This window comes from Phaethon aethereus (genome assembly GCF_964289735.1).
Source record: "Phaethon aethereus genome assembly, chromosome: 15".
NCBI classification, from domain to species: Eukaryota; Metazoa; Chordata; class Aves; order Phaethontiformes; family Phaethontidae; genus Phaethon; species Phaethon aethereus.
This window is the reverse complement of record NC_138591.1, coordinates 10,953,776-10,972,571: the sequence shown is the minus strand read 5'-3', so window position 1 is coordinate 10,972,571 and position 18,796 is coordinate 10,953,776. Positions and strand designations below refer to the sequence as shown.

Here is an 18,796-nt window from a genome sequence, read left to right as displayed (position 1 = left end):
AGAGGTGACATCAAAGATACATGTCTCTTCCTCTTGCTGTCCAACACTATGAGGTCCCAATCCCAGAATTTCCTATCTTCATAATCCCATTCAAAGTAGTTTGCTCCTAAACCAGCAGGAGGGAGCAGAGTTTGTCCTACCAAAATTATTCTGCATTTGTTTAACTTAAATATGGGACTAAAAGAAAAACGCCACAGTAAGTCTATAATACACAATGCCAGAATAAAGAAAACAATAGGAAAAACGTGCAAATGTAGCTGCTAGCTAACTAAGCTTCACAATGCTTATTTAGCTGATTACAGTGGATTTTCAAGAAGTTATACTTCTGACTTTGAACTTTGACTCAAACTGTGCAGACATGTGATTTATAAGGTTTGGTTCTGTTAGTCAAATACTCTGATGCATGCAAATTCAGGTAAAGATGTTCAATGCTAGTAAAGGACTCTAGGAACAAACCCCATACGAAGTAGGTTTTAACTTCCAAACAACTATGCCAGTTAGGCCACTGTGAAGATAAGGTTAAATTCATGCAATCCCTACTACTCCACTTTGTGTTCCTTCAGAGATTACAAATTTATTAAATTATATTCAGTATTCTTATCATGCATGCATTGCCAAAGAGAGACACATGCCTATGCATCTAAATGTCTTATAATAAATCACGTAACTGTAAAATAAGGAAAACAATTATATCCCAGCTTTTTGTACAACTCCCCATACATAGCAACACTGAATATACACAAACCTGCACATTTTCTGTACTGTTTCAAACTCACTACTACAGTCTTATGCTATCGACATACCTGTGAGAATAGGCATAATGCAACATTTGTCTTTTTATTAATAGTTTGAGACTACTTGAGAACAAATGCATGTAATTAATAATTTTGCAACCTGAAAAACATCTGTCAAATGAAAACACTAAGTATGTGGGTTAAGTTTGTCTTCCAACTGCAATACATGCTAGTTTTTAAATTCACATCTCTTTGGCATCTTTGTACCTGTTTTGTAATATAATTGTAAGATACCAAACTGTGAACAATATAAAACATGCACAAATATAGAAATCCTACAGATGATCCCTATGCTAACTGGTGTTCTAAAAGACTAAAGCATGTGATATTAAACTGCCTTAAATTTACACAGAGTGAAGTACAATGTGTATTTTGTCTTTATTTTACTTGTAAATTTGTATTAATAACAATTATGACTACATGTGATTACAACCAGTAATTTCCATAAGCTGTTCAGATCACCTTCACCATTAACAGGGCTATAAGGCCACAGGTGTACACTGAGGGCTGGCCAAGGTTTCTCCTCAACACATGTCCAGAATTCTTCTATTGCTATGCTTAACATAGAAACTTTGCAGGTAGAAGAAAAAGAATATTCACAAAGTCTAATATTTTTTAAAAATTGAAAGATTAAGTTGTGTGTTTTTTCAGGCAGAGAATATGTTTTTCTTTGTAACAAGCCTAGAAAATACAGTACTATTTAGTAATGTTTTTGTTTCAAGTAGATGGAACATAAAAATAAATCTCTACCAACTCTAAGATTTTGCTCTTTGACAGTCTTAATTTTCTAAACTGTCTTCAAAAAAAAGAAAAACACATATTTTCAGACAAGAGCACCAATTAAGTGTGATCAACTCCAGTTGATTTAAAGACTAAGAGTGTATTGCAAACTGACCAAAACACCCTTCTACTGATTCAGAATAGTGGTAAAAACTGCAGCAACACACATACAAATACAAAGCATAGAATGCATAAAAACAACATTACTTAGAAAAAAGGCTATATTTAGACTACTGCAATAAAAAAGGAAGTGCATACATGAGGCTAAAAATAATTGTGGAAACATAAGATTGCAAAACTTAGACACTTAAAAATACTCCTTCCATCAATATCTACTCAGTCAAAAAGGGTTAAAAATAGCCTCAGGTACTGCACCTGCCTCTCTGACCCTTGTCATTTTTTGTTGTTCGCTGTCATGCTTTCCTATTTTTAAAACAAACTTCTCTCAGTACCCTGACAGAAATATCCACACCTACAGCAGAACAAAACTGACTATGCAAGTAAAGAAAAACAGGATTTTCATCCAACTCTTTAAAGGTACAGCTCTCTTCATCACCACATGCAGTATATAGGTAAAAAAAAAAAATCTCAGTTTGCTCTTACATACTTCTGGAAGTCTTGTATGCAAAATTTCAGACTGCAATTCCTTTTGCTTGCTCTAGTACAGGTTCTGAGGGTACAAGTTTAAGATAAAACAAACACAGACCTAGTTTAAATACTACCTCGTACTACATTATTATGATTATACCGCCTCGTCCTGAATGAGTTGCATTTTTATGTTTTTTGAAAATGTCATTAAACAACTGACAACACCCCTAATTCCTGACAAGTACACAAATCTGGTATCTTTGTGTTACTTCCCTTTAAAGTTTAGCCTATTCAACCACATCCAATGTAACCAGTAAGTAGCATCAGTAATATTAAAGTAATGCTCAAATCAACAGGAAGGTACTTTCACATCCACTAGAAATACACTGTAGCTAAAAAAAAAAAAAATATATATTAAAAATAATTATAGCCATTATGGATAGCCATATGCTATGCATATTTTAGGAACAGCCCTTATACTTTTAAGGGCTAAAACTGGGCAAGTAAATAAGTCTAGACAGTGCTGTTACAGCTACTAAAAGGAAGACATTGGTTAAATTTGATGATGTTAACATTGGCTATCTGCTTTGTCTGAAACAAGCATGATAATGACACATATTTCTCTATCCTTTATTCTGGAAAAATACTGTGCAGTATTGTATAGCAGTAATGTTTGGCAAAGTACAAAATTAGTCTTCTTTTCGTTCTATTGTTGTCTAATCAAAATTGTTGGAAAAGTTGTATAGGTCTTGGCAAGGGCTACACGTGCGTAGGTTAGCCATGCAGTTGAACTACTTAGCCTTAATGTTACCTTAGGCATTATTCTACTGTAAGTAATTAAACGTTTTCTCTCCTCATAAACTGGTATCTCTTCATTGTTAAAAAAAAAAAAAGATTAAAAGTATTAAAAACAACAACATGATGAGGTTTTATGCCACAAGAGATGCCATGTTGCCTTTTGAGTCACAGAAATCAAACAGAGCTCCCAAATATGAATCTCCTAGGAAGATTTAGGCTCTGATTTACACAAATTTGCAAAAGGCTAGTCCCAGCCTGAATTCATTGCAGGGATGAGGTTTCCCATATGAAAATGCTGACTCTTAAAAACTTCAGAATTAGGATTTAGTCTATATCGTGTCAAGATCAGAAACATTTGAGAAACTTTATTTTTCCATGGTTTGAAAGGTTTGACTGTTGCTTGCATTTTTCACAATGCTAATTAAGTTTTCCCCACAGTAATAGTTTTTTCTCATCTCTTCTTCCATAAAAATCTTTTGTTTTCTTCTTACCACAGAGGTGAGAACAAGACAGACAAATACAACTGAACTGTTTTCATTTTCATTTTTGGTTTCATTTTCAGAAATGACTGCTATCCATAAAACGGGTAGCCTTTAGTTACTCCAGTTAACTCTTCCATTTTTTTCTTAATATCTTTGGCAACAGATCTCATCATGTATTAAACCAGGGTGGGAGAAAAATATAGGATCTAATTTTCAGGTGCAGAGTGCTGTCTGCAAATTCCACTACTTAAGTTGTATAAGCGGACCCATGAGAGCATTTACTAAAGCACCTCCCTTCCCAAAAAAAAAGAAACAAACCTTTGCCAATGTGTTTGAAGACATACCAGGTGACCTTTATATTTGCAAGAAAACTCTATTAAAATATCTTCCTCCACCCTGCCAAATAACTCCATGCTAGCCCATTCAAGTGGCTATGCTTCCTCCAGTCCTGAAATTTATGGGCCCCAATTCTCATGCAAAGCTTTTAAATATTTCCCCTCAGAAACACCTCAAAAACATCAGAATTTAGCACGAACACACACACTGCTTCACTGTAACAGAGAGGCCAGAAACGAACACATCCACAAGTGACACATCCTCGTCAGGGCCAAGTTAGAGAAGCAGCAACATTATACCCTAAATAGTGGAAGAGACCACTTTTTCCACTAGTCATGCTTCTCACCGCTCTCGCCAACTGCATGTCAGTAAATTCGTATTGTTTTCTTTATTATTATTTTCTCTTGGTCATTTATTTTCTCGGGAGTATTTCCTGTGATCTTACACAGCTGCGGCAACAGAGATCCCCGAGACCTGTGTGGTGAGCCAGTGTCAGGCCCAAGGGCAGGCTTTAGCATTTAAAATGAGGTAAAATACTACTTCTGGAAGGCTTTGGGAGCCAAAATGAGGAGCGGGGTGTGGTGATGCAGGGAAGTGCTGAGCCCTACCCCGCACTGCGGGGCCGGAGAGACCAAATTCTCCTGTGCCTCACCAGGCCCCAGCCCCACCAGGGAGAAGCAAGGCGGGGGAGAAAAGGGCCTGAGCCCGGCGGGGGGACAGGGCCACGTCTGACCGAGCAGGCAGCAGCGCGGCGGGGACCCCCAGGCAAGCTCTGCTCGCACCAGCCCCAACAGTGCCCCAGAGACCTGGCAGCCCCACCCAGAGCGCCCTAAGTAGCGGAGAGGGCTCCCCTCGAGCCCTCCACTCACCACTCATGGTGGTCGCGGGGCTCGCACCCTCCGTCCGCCGAACCCGATCCTGGTCCCTCCTCCCGTACAGCCCAAAGCCGGGCCGGACAGCGCACACACTCCACCCCGGAACTCCTCCCCACCGCCCCGGAAGATAAACAGCGCTCGGCGCTGCAGTAGCGGCCCTGGCGTGCAGCAGAGAACTCTGGTGCGCCCGCAGCCTCCGCCCGGGCGCGTCCTCACGGTGCCGCTGTCCCTCACAGGCGCTGGGCGCGGGCTCCTTCCCCGCGCGCGGCTGCGACGGCCGCGTGCCGCTCCTGGGGAAAAGGCGCGAAGCCGCTCTCCTCCCTCCGAGCGGCGGCTGTGGCGCTGGCTCCGGCGCTGGCTCCGTCCGGCAGCAAGTCTTCCCGCGGGCGGGGGCGCGCGGTAATGCGGTGTGCTCGGTCCCGGCGGGAAGTTCTGTGGCGATCCCCCGGCTTCCCAGGAAGCCTAACGGTCCGCCGCGCGCAGCAACGCTGGGAGGGAGGGAAGAAATCGCGGGCGAACGGAAGAGGAGAAGAACGAAGATGAAATGGTCCATACTGTCACATGTGCTATGTAGGCGAAAAGTCCCGGAAGGCACATGTTTCGGAATAACGATACAGAAATTGTGAAACCTCCAATACAAGAAAATGGCAACGCAATAAAGTCATTTTCTTATGTTGTAGACTTGTCTTAAGGCATCGTCTTGCTGGTTTGTATTTGCACACTGTCTCAATACAGTGCTGTGTATCTGCCACATCCTGCTCCATGAGAGGTCCTAGGTAAAATAATAAGAATAAATTTAATAGCTCTGTAAGCCTATTTCAGAGTTTTTGGCCATGTGTGGCCAGACCTACACAGCTAACTCATAACTGACCCAAACTCTATGGTCAGCCTCCTAAAGATGCTGTAATAGTGATCATTCATAGATTTATGTGCAATAATTTACTAGTCTTAAAATATTTTATTCATCGTTCATGCAAGAACCTGAAATAGAAAGTTATGTACAAATAAAAAGATTGTTGTTGCTTCTGTTGTTGCAGTTTTCCAGGACTAAAACTGGCCTAACACTAGGAAAATAACATTAACGCTGGGGAGGCAGGGTGACAAAAGCATATTCCTAATTTTAGGCCACACAGTAGTCTAACGTGACTATATCTAATCAGCAGTCCTTGTACATATTACAAGGGTCAGTAAAGCAATTAGTAAAATAGAAATAAATCTTTATAGAATACAGTCTGAAAAACACTTGGCACTTACAGGAAAGTCTGCACCATCAGGAAGTACCTTCAGATTGCAGGTATGGTGCTCCACAGCCTGCCCTAGTGTGACCGAGAGATGCTATCTGAGCTGGACAGGACTCCATACTTGCAAGGGTGTTCATCATCAGCGCATTCCTAGTTCAAGCATCACAGCGGCTATTCTATAAGACCGGGGACGTAATGTGGGTCTTCATTTCCGCATCTTGGAAGATTGCTGGTGTACCATCAAGCAATTTTTGGCACAAGATCAGAGTTTAACATAAAATACATATTTGCAAACTTGTTTATTGATGGTTTTGTATATATCCAGCGTAAGTAGATACAACCTCTAAAGGCAGAAAAAGCCATACTATGCAGGGACTTTCAGAAACTAAATATTCCAATAACTAGTTTAGTACCTGAGAATAATGTAGCAATACTTGCCCAAAGAGATACCAGAATTAGAAATAATATATTAACGAAAGCTCGATGGAAGAGCTAGAAGGATGATGTACTAGCCTTCTCCACTGACTTACTAATGTATGACGTATTAAGATTAAAAGCTATACTGGAGTAACTCATTTATTAATATGCAGTAAAAATATACTTCTCTCATAGTCACACAGCACCCAGAATATAGTTGCAATAATCAAAAGATTTTGTGGTAACTAGAACAGTAGCTCCTTCTTCTGTAGCTGGTAATGGAAATGAAGTTTCACAGCCAGTCTGAGGTTTTACCAAGCCACAGTCACTGCAAGTGCATTCTTCCACTGCATACATTAATGTTTCACTTTGGAGCGGGTGTCTAATTCCTTCTGTATTCACACTGCTTTCACTATTAGCCTTAAGAATATTATTCAGCTCCACAGAAGAGTCTGTAAATATACATAAGTTAATTTAGTACATATGTCATGCTATACCAGACATCCAGTTATTAAAGATTAAAATTTCATTATGTTCCAACTATGTTCCTAACCTTAATGAAAGTTTTAAGATACAGTGAAACTTTTAAGATGTAGTTATGTATGATAATCTTTTGTTCTATGACAATATAGCCCCTATACCTCAGGATAAGCATTTAAGTAATCTAACATATATTTTCTAATCAGTTATTACTTATTGGCTGAACATTCCACAAATAGTAGTATTCATAAAATGTAAAAATAACTTTTTTTCACCTTCCCAAAATAAACCACATATACTTCTCACAGGGTAGAATATTAAGTAAAATTATTTAGTGTCTTATAGATTAAAAGCTAGTATTGAAGGTGTATCCTCTACCAGGGTAGAATTCCTTTTGCATTCAGTGAGAAGAGGGTGAAACCCTTATAAAGATGTTTTGCTATTGAGGGTTCATAAATGATTTCTCAAACACCAGCAAGTAAGCCAGGTATGAATATGCAACAAAACAATCCTGGCAGGATCCAGAACCAACAGAGAGAGATTGCTGCTTTTACAAGTTATCATCTGGATATTTTACTCCCTAATAATTTCATTGAGACTACCTGAGGAATTCAAAAAACAATCTAACAAAGACAGTTATCAGAATCTGGAATATAAATTATATGCAAAATTTATACATGGTAAGAGTAGCTAAAATGTACAGTGATCTAAAATTATTTTATAAAGAATCATATTTATTCACCTGTGTTTTTCAGTTTTTCTTTTAGTTGCTTTAGGTGCTTCCATTTAAACAAGACCATTAAGGTGAACAGAGTGAGCATTAAAATTAATCCTAAACCCAAACAAATCCAAAGAACTCCACTTGAATCAGTACCTTATGAAATGAAAGAGATATATTAATTGTAAACGACTAGTGAACAGTAAAAATGTCTAACACATAAAACTACTTCTATATCAAAGGAGCAATTTCTATTTCTATTGAGTGACAGCTCAAGTAAAGCTTGAGAGCTTTAAAAAGTTACTCTTCTTAACATACATACTCATACAGGACACACTGCATGTGTCTTTAACATTTTTGAGCCCATATATTATTCTGATAATCTCTTTCAGGTGTTAGATTTCTTTAAGTTTTTATGTTACAATTCTTTGTAAAATATAACATGAAAATGCTCAGCATAGCCACAAAGTATTGCAGAAATATTACTTACTCTTATCACAGTAGTTTTCACATGAAGGCGGTGGTGTACTAGAGCAACGAAGATGACAAGGCTTACAAGAGAGCAGCAAATTATCAAAGTATTCATTTTTGGGGCAGTGTGCCATCATGGTAGGTAATTATGGAACTGGAAAGCCACGGAAATTCTAAGAGTGAGGATCATCTACAAAGGGCTTTTCAGTTCTCAGTTTTAGCAAATCTAAGAGCAGCTAGCAATAATAGTTAGACTTCGATCACAGCTCCACTACATAGCGTCATGCTAAGTAAAAAGGATTTAACTCTGAGGCCCCCAAGGAAGTACTGTTCCTGTTTTGGCAATTCACAATCGTAGAAAAATTGAACAGCTGCACCAAGATAATATTCAATGTAAATTTTGTCTGAAACAGAAAACGGTTATTCATAGAACACATTTCTCAATTGAACAGGTGCTAAACACTACAAACTAGAAAAACAAGAAGATCTCCAAATAGGAGTTCATCTTGTCTTTAGAATTTTGTGGGTTTTTTCATGGTGATGGGCTGCAGTAGTTATGTTTTCCTGTAATATGCAAATTATGCAATGCTTACTTTTTGTTCCAGTCCAAGGAGCATAAAATGAAAACAAGAGAGGCAGAAGGCATAGCAGTAAGAAGATACAACCAATCCAGTTTCTAGGTTTGCCACTGACTCATTCTGCAACTTCAGACGACTTCCTTCATACCCGTTTCCCTGGATGGACAATGATATTTAGAACACATAGATGAAGAAATAACTACTTTCTGTAAATTAATCATTTTCTGATTTTTAAATGAGATACTGTTAAAGTAGAAGTTCAACAATTACTGTATAATTGTGTTGTGCAAAATACATCCAAGACCTTCAGTTATAATGGAAGGACAAAATCTAGGGATTCAGTCACTAGGTATTGCTCCTCTATTCCAAATTACCCTCATTTATCTAGTCTATTAGGTTTTGCTTGGCTTTTTTTCTTGATTAATTTTTGGGGTTTTAGCTGGTTTTTTTGCTTATAACCATAGTTCTATGAGAAATTTAAAAAGATTATATTCTAATTGTGAAAGAAGAGCTATGTGAATATTTTAACTATTTTGATTCAAAACATTATCTACATTTTTCCCTTATTTTTCCACAACGCAGAACTGCCACTGTACTAAAATGGCAGTACGCAGCATGGAAAATAGGTGGGACATAGATTTCGTTCTCGTGGTAGTATTTGTACGACGACAACTTCCCAGCCAGGTCATGGGGCACAAAAAGCATGGATAGATCCGTCTGTGTATATGCAGTGAGTGTAACATTTCTGAAAATGTGTTTGGTCTCCTCCAGGGAAAAAAAGCTTTGATAACAAACTGCCACAATGAAAATAATTTACGCAGCTTAGTTGTATTCTGACTTTTCAATCTAATACAATTTCTTTTAAATAGTCAAAGTCAAACAGTAATATCCAGCAAGTTGCAATAACTGCTTTTATCCAGTGTCACTGCCACAGAGAGATTAGAATTATAGGCTTATTTATAGTTAAATTTCTCCTTGACATAATTAAGTTATTTGCCTTTTTGATTACAGAAAGGGAAAAGAAAAATATTGTCCAAGGAATTGTAATTTCATACCACATCACTATGTATGAGACCTACTTTCCCACGGAATGCACCATGTGGGAACACACAAACTGTTTTTAGTGGAATAGTCTAACAAAGCAATATGTATTCTAGTCTCCAGCAGATGGAACTGCTTATTGTGGCTTCTGCACTTGTTTCTATAGGCCAGGTGCAGAAATGTAGGATTTCTATTATGGCCTTTTGTCACAATTCAAGATTAGTGGATAAACAGGAATTGACAAAATCTGATTTAGGTGTGACGAAAGAAAATATGGATACAGACTGTGGGTGGTGCCAAAAATGTCACCAGGAGGTCAATGCTAGTGCTGAAGTCATAAAACTGGTTCTGACTTGCTTCATGCACATTCACACTCTAGGGGAAGAAACCTGCTATCACTAGAATATCATTCCTATTTCTGATGAAGCACCATTTGGTAGCTTATGCATAGAGTCATTTGAGTTTTTGCTCTTAACATGCTGTTTAACCTTTTCAATCGTGGAGAGGACAATAACATTCTCAACTGTGATCTGAAGAAAGCAGATACTCATGAAAGTATCTTCATGGTATCCACAGGTACGGTAAGTGAATTTCAGGACAGATAAGCTGGGTCCAATGCTTTAATCTTTTATCAATATAATTCCATTTACTTCAGTGAAATGCTCTCCAATTTTACTTAAATTTACAGGTTTTTTGCCTCATTTTTTAATGTATTATAAATGACACGTTTTATTTTCACTTTTGACTGAATTGTGTAAGTATATTTGTTTCAAACACTAGCTTTCTTCAACAAAGTAGTTTTGCTAAGTAGGTAGGTTTATAGCATTTTGGTATTAATTCACAGCTTCACAAAGAAGAGGAGGTAGGTCAGATTGACAGTAGTGAGTATTTTTGCTGGGAGACAGCAAAATGCTGTTGTTAAATAGCACGTTGAAATCCCCAGTAGGCAACACAGATAATACTAAGCTTGAAAAATGATAATTGATAAACTCCTTAAGCTTTGGTGTTGTTACCACAAAGAAAGAAACCTTGAAATGCTTGCTAGCGATAGGTTCTGTTCTGAGGTTCAAAAGGAAGTCTAAAATCAAACTTCAGGCTTCTGTGCTCTACTAAAGCAAAGTACATCATTGATAATTTACAGCTAAGATACATTCCAAAAGATACTATTATGCAACAGATGTGATGAATCTTTTCTAGAAAACCAGATGGCTCTCAAACCACCGCTCAAGAATTTTTCAAACAGCTGTCTTAAATAACTCACATAAGTCTAAGGCAGCCCGGACTGGTCTGAATCTGTTTAGGATGGCCTGATGAAACAAAGAGTTATAAGATCATGATGTGGACCCGTATTTTCCTTTCTGAATCATAGTATCTTTCTGGATGATCTGGGGGGGAAAAAAAGGGAATACCATTGCAGTGAGGTGTAAGATACACATTCTATTTCTAAGTTTGAAACTCATATGATTACATCAACATTGCTTTTCTCAAGCAGATTAAGCAGCTAACATTTGTGGAAAAGTAACTGAAGTCTTGATGTGTTCAATAAAAAGAGCCCATAGCTGCTGCTCTTACTGAGGGTGTCACTGGCAATACAAAGCAGTTCAGAGGGGCAGTGGAAGCAAGTAGACAATGATAATTATGTCCTCCAGGAAATGCACATTCTTCCCCTTTCCATAACATTCTGCACATGTTTTGACACAGCAACACTGACAGTAGTTTGGAAGAAATTGCATAGACCAGATAATAATTTTTATTTTTAAACAGAGATTCTCAAAGCGTACTGTAAACTCAGTGCTGTTATGTGGATCATTTTTAAGATGACCTATTGATGCTACCCAAGTAGCTTCACCTTGAGGCAGAGTTTCTTCCCAGTAGATGTAACCCAAATATAGGACTTCTGGGAAAAAGAGAGGAGTGTAAGACTTGACATTACTTTATGAGACAATTAACAATGCAAGAAACTACAGGATATAATTACTACCGTAAGTAGTATTATTAGAATCTTCACAAGTACTTTACTTTTTGCTATTAAATTCTTTCCTAGTCCAGAAGTAGCGTATCTGTTTCTACTTACTGGCAATGGCTTTTCTTGTGTACGCAAAATACGTCTCTCTCCAAAACAGCATGCTGTCATTGCACTTTAATAGATCTGCTGTATAATATGCAGAAGTGTTAATATTGTGATTCCTAAAACATTTTGTCACTCAAATATAATGAGATACATTGTAAATAAGACTATTTTGGCACAAAGATGATTCATGTCTAATTAGTAAGACTGGTCTGTAGGTCACCAAAGATGTGGTTAGATTCTGTACAGCTAAGCTGATTAAATGTCTTTGTGTTAGTGAAAGGGATAGTCCTGCTCTTCACTCTGCAGTATTCTGAAGCACAAGGAAGGGCTCTAGAGCTTACCTTGAAGCACACGGCAAGCAGCTTTAATTTGTTAATCCAGTCAGTTCATAGAGTTTCACTCCCTAGGGCCTGGAAAAAAGGCCAGAAACAGAATAGAAAAAAACATAAACAGCTGATTACATAGTGGTGATGTGAAACTAAGTCCACCATGGAAGTACAGCTTTGGCAAACTAATGCGCCAATGCCTTCATTTGAAGTCCTGTCAAACTCTAAGTGCAGTAGAAATTATTTTGTATCTAATTATTTCATATTGCGTATATGGGATCATAAGATATTGTGGCAGATATACTTACACTCTCTATAACCAGTTGGCCAGAAACAGTTTTCCTATGTGGCTAGAGTTCAAACACATTTACATAAGACACAGAAATAAATACGAAGAAGTCTCATCTTTTCAATCAAACTCTAGGAAACCTCCCCACAAGTAAAAGGCTAAATACAGCTCATTTCATCAGAGCTCTGGAGAAAACTGCTGTCTCTTATAGCGATAATTTTCCTCCTATTGTTGGACTAGTATTTCTGAAAGCTTACAGCCTCTAGAGATATATGAACTTTTTTGATAGATGTGCCCCAAAACACAAATCCTTGATTATTAAGCAATACATTTTTCACACATAGGAAATTGAGGAGCAATGATAGTAAAGGGTCTCTAATGTGTCATTCATATAAACAACCACCATATAAGTCACAGACTTTCTCCTTAGCTATATATAGTTTTATTGATGTATGTCATGAAAAAACAGAGGTGACAAATGGTAGAAAAACTGAGGAATTACAGTTGTCATGGCCTGTTGCCTTTGTTTTCTGCAAATCCTGGCATTCAAAAGTCCTTCTTCTCAAGTGTCTGAAAGCAAGCATATAATCAGAAGATCTTGATAAGCAATAATTCCCAGTAACAGACCTTTCTACACACCTAACACACACATTATTTCAAAATCTATGTCCTGTGGTACATCTGCTGTTTTCACTGACTACATGAGATTCCTCAGAACTTCTTAAGACAAGTATCTATAGAGCAGTTTTGAAATTGCATTTTGGGGGACCATTTCTTATCTGACTGTGCCTCTAAAAAGCATACTACATACTATTTATTCTCAAAGCAGAAATTAATCCAACGTAACTGTTTCTCAATTCAGTAAAACACTGTGATGTTCACTCTCAAAAACAAGTGTCAAACTGTGCCAGAAAAAGCTAACTCATTCAACAGAGGATTACTTGGTGCAGTGCGCAGAAAATGTATTTGACAGTTATTATGTAGATGGGTGATGGCACTTGCAATAAAACAGATTTCGGGAAATAATGTGCTACAGGAGCAAGGAAGACGTTTTCTATCTTAACAAGATTCTTCTGCAACCTTCATTTTTGACTAATTTTGATAGGAGGAAGTTAATATTTAAAAAAAAAAACAAAAATAACCTTTAAGCAGTTTACTTGGGAGAAGTGTACCATACCAACTGGCGCTAATATGAGAGATGTAGTACCTGAATACAGAAGCTGTTTATCAAGTAGAATATTGGATTCAGTCAACCAATGAAACAAAAACAGAAGCATTAAGAATAAATTCATTACGTGACATTAAGATAGGATATCGTTACTCAGAAACTGTAGGTATGTTATGTTAATAATTTATCCACTGCCTTGTATAATATACATTAGATCCCCTAAGCGGCACACTATTTTGTTATATGTAGACTGTGCACACAAACACCAAAAAAAAAATGTCTGAGATGACTGGATACTGATGGTTCTCCTACAGTGATACTTAGTTTTAGGGAATAACAAATATATGGCTTGCTTACCAGTGAAGTTACATTTCAGCTTTTTTTCTGTTATGGGATTTACAGGGCTTGCACTGCCTTTCCACAGAGAGTTACATGTTGATACTAATAAATGCTTTCTCTTTGTCACTTGATTTTGCTCCAAAAGGATGGCAGAAATTAGTAAGTTGTACAAAATAAGAAAGGATTTATCAACTATAACAATCAGTCATTTAACTGTAAATCCACAAAGTGTTGCCAGGGAGGTTATCTGGAGTTACAGAACTTAACTTCAAAAACTTCCCAAGATACCCTCTAAGAATAATATAATTCAGACAAGTTAAGATGGCCTGCTGGCGTTGACATCATTATGAGGAGTAATGGGAAATAAATTTAAGAAGAAAAGTGTCAGCTGCAGAAACAACAGAAAGAAGAAAAGGAAAAACAATTCTCAAATTTGCTTCTAAAAATGGCTCAGTCTGACTCGAGTGACACCCAGGGATGATTTATAAAGACCAGTATGAAATATAACTTCTTTGCTCTCCTGATGTGATTACCAACCACTGACGACAACTCTCTGAACTTCAAATCTACATCTGGAACCAGTAAAAAATCTATTTGTTGTTTAGAAGAATAATTTTAGCATACTGTCAACTGTACTAGGGTATCAAACTACTGAACAGGATTTTAAGAAATCAAACTATTTTTACTGGTGAAGGGAGTACAGATTGGTAACAGCACAGCACAGACCAGGAGGTAGTATTTTGGAACTGTACACACACATTCTCTAGATTTACAACCTTCTATCATGCAAGCAGAAGACCTAGAGTTACGTGTCGCTTTGGCAGAACATGGGCATACCAAGCACTGAGCATCCAGCCAGAGCATTTCCTGTCATGAACCCCAAATTTGAGTGTTGGTTTCCTTAAACATCTGGAGAAGCCGAAGACTTCCAGAAGTCCTTGTCAGTGCCCGTTTTTAACATGTGTTAAATTGATATTACTTATGTGACAGAAATTAGTCAGCTGAAGGAGAATTTTATCTTTCACTATTTAATTTGAAAAAAGCTATTGTGAATTTCAACACTGAAATAATAAAATTAAAACCCTGAGCTGAAAACCAAAAAAGTAATACTATTATGTCAAGAATTAAACATAAAGATTGAAATTCATCTCTTACAGAACAGAAGTTTAAGGACTATTTACCACACATAACTTCAACAGCAAAGCTTTGTTCTGCCGCTGCGTTGGGGTTTCTCTGTTCATGCTTGTGCCAGCTTTTTTGCCTGACTGTACTTCAGAAATTCTGCTGGCATAATTACATAGCACTTATCAAGAGAAAGAGGATTTTCTGCTAGGACTTCACAAAGAACATTAGCTGGGTGGGAATTCTTCTGGCTGTAGAGTTGCTTCTACATCGGTTGTTTTCTGCTGGCACAGCTTTTCTGGGTAGCACATGTAATTTTTTTTCCACTCACTAAGGCAACTGACCTACACTGTCAGGTCTTGCAGTACAGACTGGGTCTGCATCCTCACCAATTCTCTAACGCTATTTACAGAAAAAATCCAAAGAAAGTAGTCCCTTATAAATCACCTCATCACAACAATCCTAAAAATCTGAGACATCAATGCATACACAAAAAACCCACCACTTTTTCTTCCCAAAAGTTAGTGCACTTCAAGGAACAGCAGTCTTGCAGATAGTTATCTCCTAAAAAAATGTTAAAGCTTTTTGAAACAGTTATTTTCAGAAATCCATATTTTGTTAAGTGTATGCTTTAACTGTATGGCTGGGAGGAGACAAGCTGTTCTAGGAATGGGGTACACACTGCTAATAAACAAATGGAAGGGGTTATTAAAGGATTCATCGTGTTCATTAACTTTTACAAGCTGCACAGAACAATGCTCTTCTTAGACAGAATATTGTTTAATGTTATGTGGGCACAGTACAAATCAAGAACAATGTGGATTTTGCCTTTTTGATTCAGCACATTTTAATTAGACCACTGCTTTGAAGAGTGATATTGCTGTTGCTAGATCTGGTATTTCCAAAAAAGATTAAAGAACAAAACAACTGAAGAGAAAAATGTTCTTTAAAAATAATAACTAAAATAACAATAGTATAAACATCATCAACTAAATCTCAGACAACTTCAGTATCCCTTACTACGATCAAAGTTTACTTAGCTAGGAACCAAGTTACGGAAAAGATTAAGGGCACAGCACAGAAAAGCAGTGTTAATAGATTATAAACCCTTTGGGGAAAGAAGATACCTTCTCATTTGTCTGACGTTCCACATGTGCCAATGTAGTTATGTAACTACTAAGGACAATGCATAAAACAATAATTGTGCAAGCAAGTTTGGATTAAACTAATACTTGTTAGAATGCCAGTGACATTTTTATATTGGTGCAGTAGTTTTTCAGCATGTAATCGTAACTTTTTCCTTCATTTCTTAATGTAAGCACTTAATCAGTTGCTTCAGGATCTTAACTGACATGATGCCTCCTCCGACCAATGCTACACCTGGTTTTCAGATCTCTAAAACCACACAGCCTCTGCCTTTCTTCAAAATAGATTCCCTCTTGCCTCTAACCTTTCCAATCCTAACTCAGTCACCGTATACATTGTTAAAATGTTAAAATACATTCTTCCCTTCCTTGAATGTGCGTTCTTTGCTCAGCACATTCCTTCCACATTAAGTAATCCTTCTGCTATTTACAACATTTTCAACTGTCATAAGGTTTATAAACTATGTGTAGATTCTTCATAATGTGCACACCTAACCCCCCATCTTTGTTTAATTTCAGCTTTGATAGCAAAAAACCCCACACATAACAAACAGTTTTGATAGCAAAACTACTTACCTAAACCACCCTCCCCCTACTATTTATCAGTCTGGAGGCTCATGGTATTAAACCTACAGAATAAATTCTGTCTAAGGAGTAAACTGCAATAACTGTGCATTCAAAGAAAGGCAACTTGAGCAAAGAACTAGCTAGCAGGCTAGCTAAGCAACAGATCACGCAGCTGAGAACTCTGAGCCTCAAATTAAAGTCACCTGAAAAAAGGGATAGCACTTGTAAAAAAGAAGACCTTTCAGTCTTTATTGCTAGAGATACACAAGCAAGAGAAAGAAAGGCTGTGTATAGATATAAAAGTGAGAGACACATCACTACCTTGGAAAATAATGAGCTGAGCATATGAAGTATTTGAAAGGTAAAGAGATAGACACACAATTATAAACTAGTATATGGATCTACATATTTTGCTATCTAAAGTAAAAACAATTAATTTTATGCCCTTTTTGAAGCCTGCAGCATGTGCTTTAACTTCTCCAAAATAAAGGCTTTAGCTCTAGATTAGAGACTTCAAAAAGAAGAACCCAGCTCAGAAGTACTCATCACCAACCCACAATGAAATGTGTAAGAGTTAAATTGCTAAATTCCTTTGGGGATGCCCCTTTGCACGCTTGGAGTAATTCTACAACTGGACTGTGGAAGGGAGCTTATGTTATGATGCTACATTTGGAAAACCAAAGATGACTTTTATTTTCATCTCTTCCAATTAAATAGCTTAGAATACATTAATGTAAGACAACACAAATACAGCAATTATGTGAGTGTCCAGCAGAGGGAGAGTAATAGGTCAGAAACAGCATTTGCTAAATGGCAGGGTTAGAACAAACAAATCAGTGAAAAGATGTTTCTAGTTTGGATTATACATGGTCTTGTGCAAATATAAAAGCAAATATATAATTCACTTATACTTACAGGAACACCAGCAAAGCTTAGGATAGACTTGGCTCTTGAAAAAGCCATCATATCGAAACATAGTGTGGTTTTTGTTCTCTAGTTCTCAGCTACATCTCCACAGCGTACCTGGAAAGAGAATTTGCCAGAGTTTAAGAATATGAATTTATAATCTCCTGGCACATAATCAAACGTAAACTAGTTCAGCATTTTCAGTTCTGTGTCAGGCCTAATTAATATTAATGAAAGGTATTTAGAATAACTCTTACGCAGCTTTCCTTTGAGAGGTATATCTCACTTGTACTTAGGTACAGCCTTAATTCATGTTTTCCACAAAAACTTTCTGAACTCATTTAACTCCACCTGCTTCTTCTACGTAATGCTAAGCTTAGTTTCTAGAATGTCTTTTCAGATTGTTTCTTCATGTAAACCTCAGGTAAAGAGCTGTGCTTCTAGAATGGCACTTTCATAGCTGAGCACAGTTTCCTAAATTTTTCTTCTAATAATTTACCTTCTAACTCTCATCTTTTCTTCCTCCCAGGTAAATAACTTGTTCTTTTGGCTTTGTTTTTAAAGGCTCATTCTGACTTCAAAGCAATTCTAAATATCAGGCTACTCATTAAACTGCATAATTAATGTACATATTTGAATACCTTTAAATCTCAGGGCATGGCTCACAGTGTGTCAGTTGAATTTCAGCTTGCTGCTACACCAGAAAGGGAAGTCTTATTCCTTTCCTGCTCCTCCCAATCTCAGCCAAATGCTTTCTTTCCCATTTTGCAGCAGTTCAGGAACTTATCTGATGTCAAGGCAAACTGAATCAATTCACACGTAAGCCAGCACCCTAAAACCACTCTCCTTTCCCCTTAGACCTCTGCTGTTTTATGGAGTTTAATAAGCTTACCTATTGGTGGTGAGCTATTAACTGCTTGAAGCTGTTAACCTGTTTGAAGCCTTCTAGTGAAATATACCTTTGTTTTCTGCTTCAGTTCACATAACTAAAACATTGGTATTTCATAGGTGTATCTGCTAGGGTGTAAAGTGCTTGTGAGAACCTTGGATGAAAGTTACTACTGAAGTACAGAATACTATTCCTAATATTGCATGAATGAGGACATCCATTTCACTGCTGTAGGATTGACTTATCACAAGCTGCAAACGAGTGATGAAGCTACCTTGAGATAGTTTAATATGTGACTAGCTTGCTCTCACTAAAAAAAAATGTCCTTTTCCCCATTCTTACTTCATGCCACCTAAGAGTTGATTCATCTCAGTA

At 37.3% G+C, this 18,796-nt stretch overlaps 2 protein-coding genes across 2 annotated transcripts in view; both read right to left on the bottom strand.

The window, feature by feature from the left end:
• The window catches only part of SNX29 (sorting nexin 29), a gene marked incomplete at both ends in the record, with an annotated part of 138,310 nt that extends 133,104 nt beyond the window's left edge, over window positions 1-5,206 (bottom strand). Inside the window, 2 exons of the mRNA XM_082006780.1 lie at window positions 1,263-1,364; window positions 4,648-5,206. Coding sequence (XP_081862906.1) covers window positions 1,263-1,364; window positions 4,648-5,206 — 661 coding nt within the window. The remainder of the gene's footprint in view (window positions 1-1,262; window positions 1,365-4,647) is intronic.
• A 1,300-nt stretch (window positions 5,207-6,506) lies between these two features.
• On the bottom strand, window positions 6,507-8,117 carry TNFRSF17 (TNF receptor superfamily member 17; the record flags this gene model as incomplete). Its single annotated transcript, XM_082006779.1, has 3 exons — window positions 6,507-6,763; window positions 7,534-7,665; window positions 8,000-8,117. The coding sequence occupies 3 exons, from the start codon at window positions 8,115-8,117 to the stop codon at window positions 6,507-6,509; spliced, it is 507 nt and encodes a 168-aa protein (XP_081862905.1).
• Between the last annotated feature and the right edge of the window lie 10,679 nt (window positions 8,118-18,796).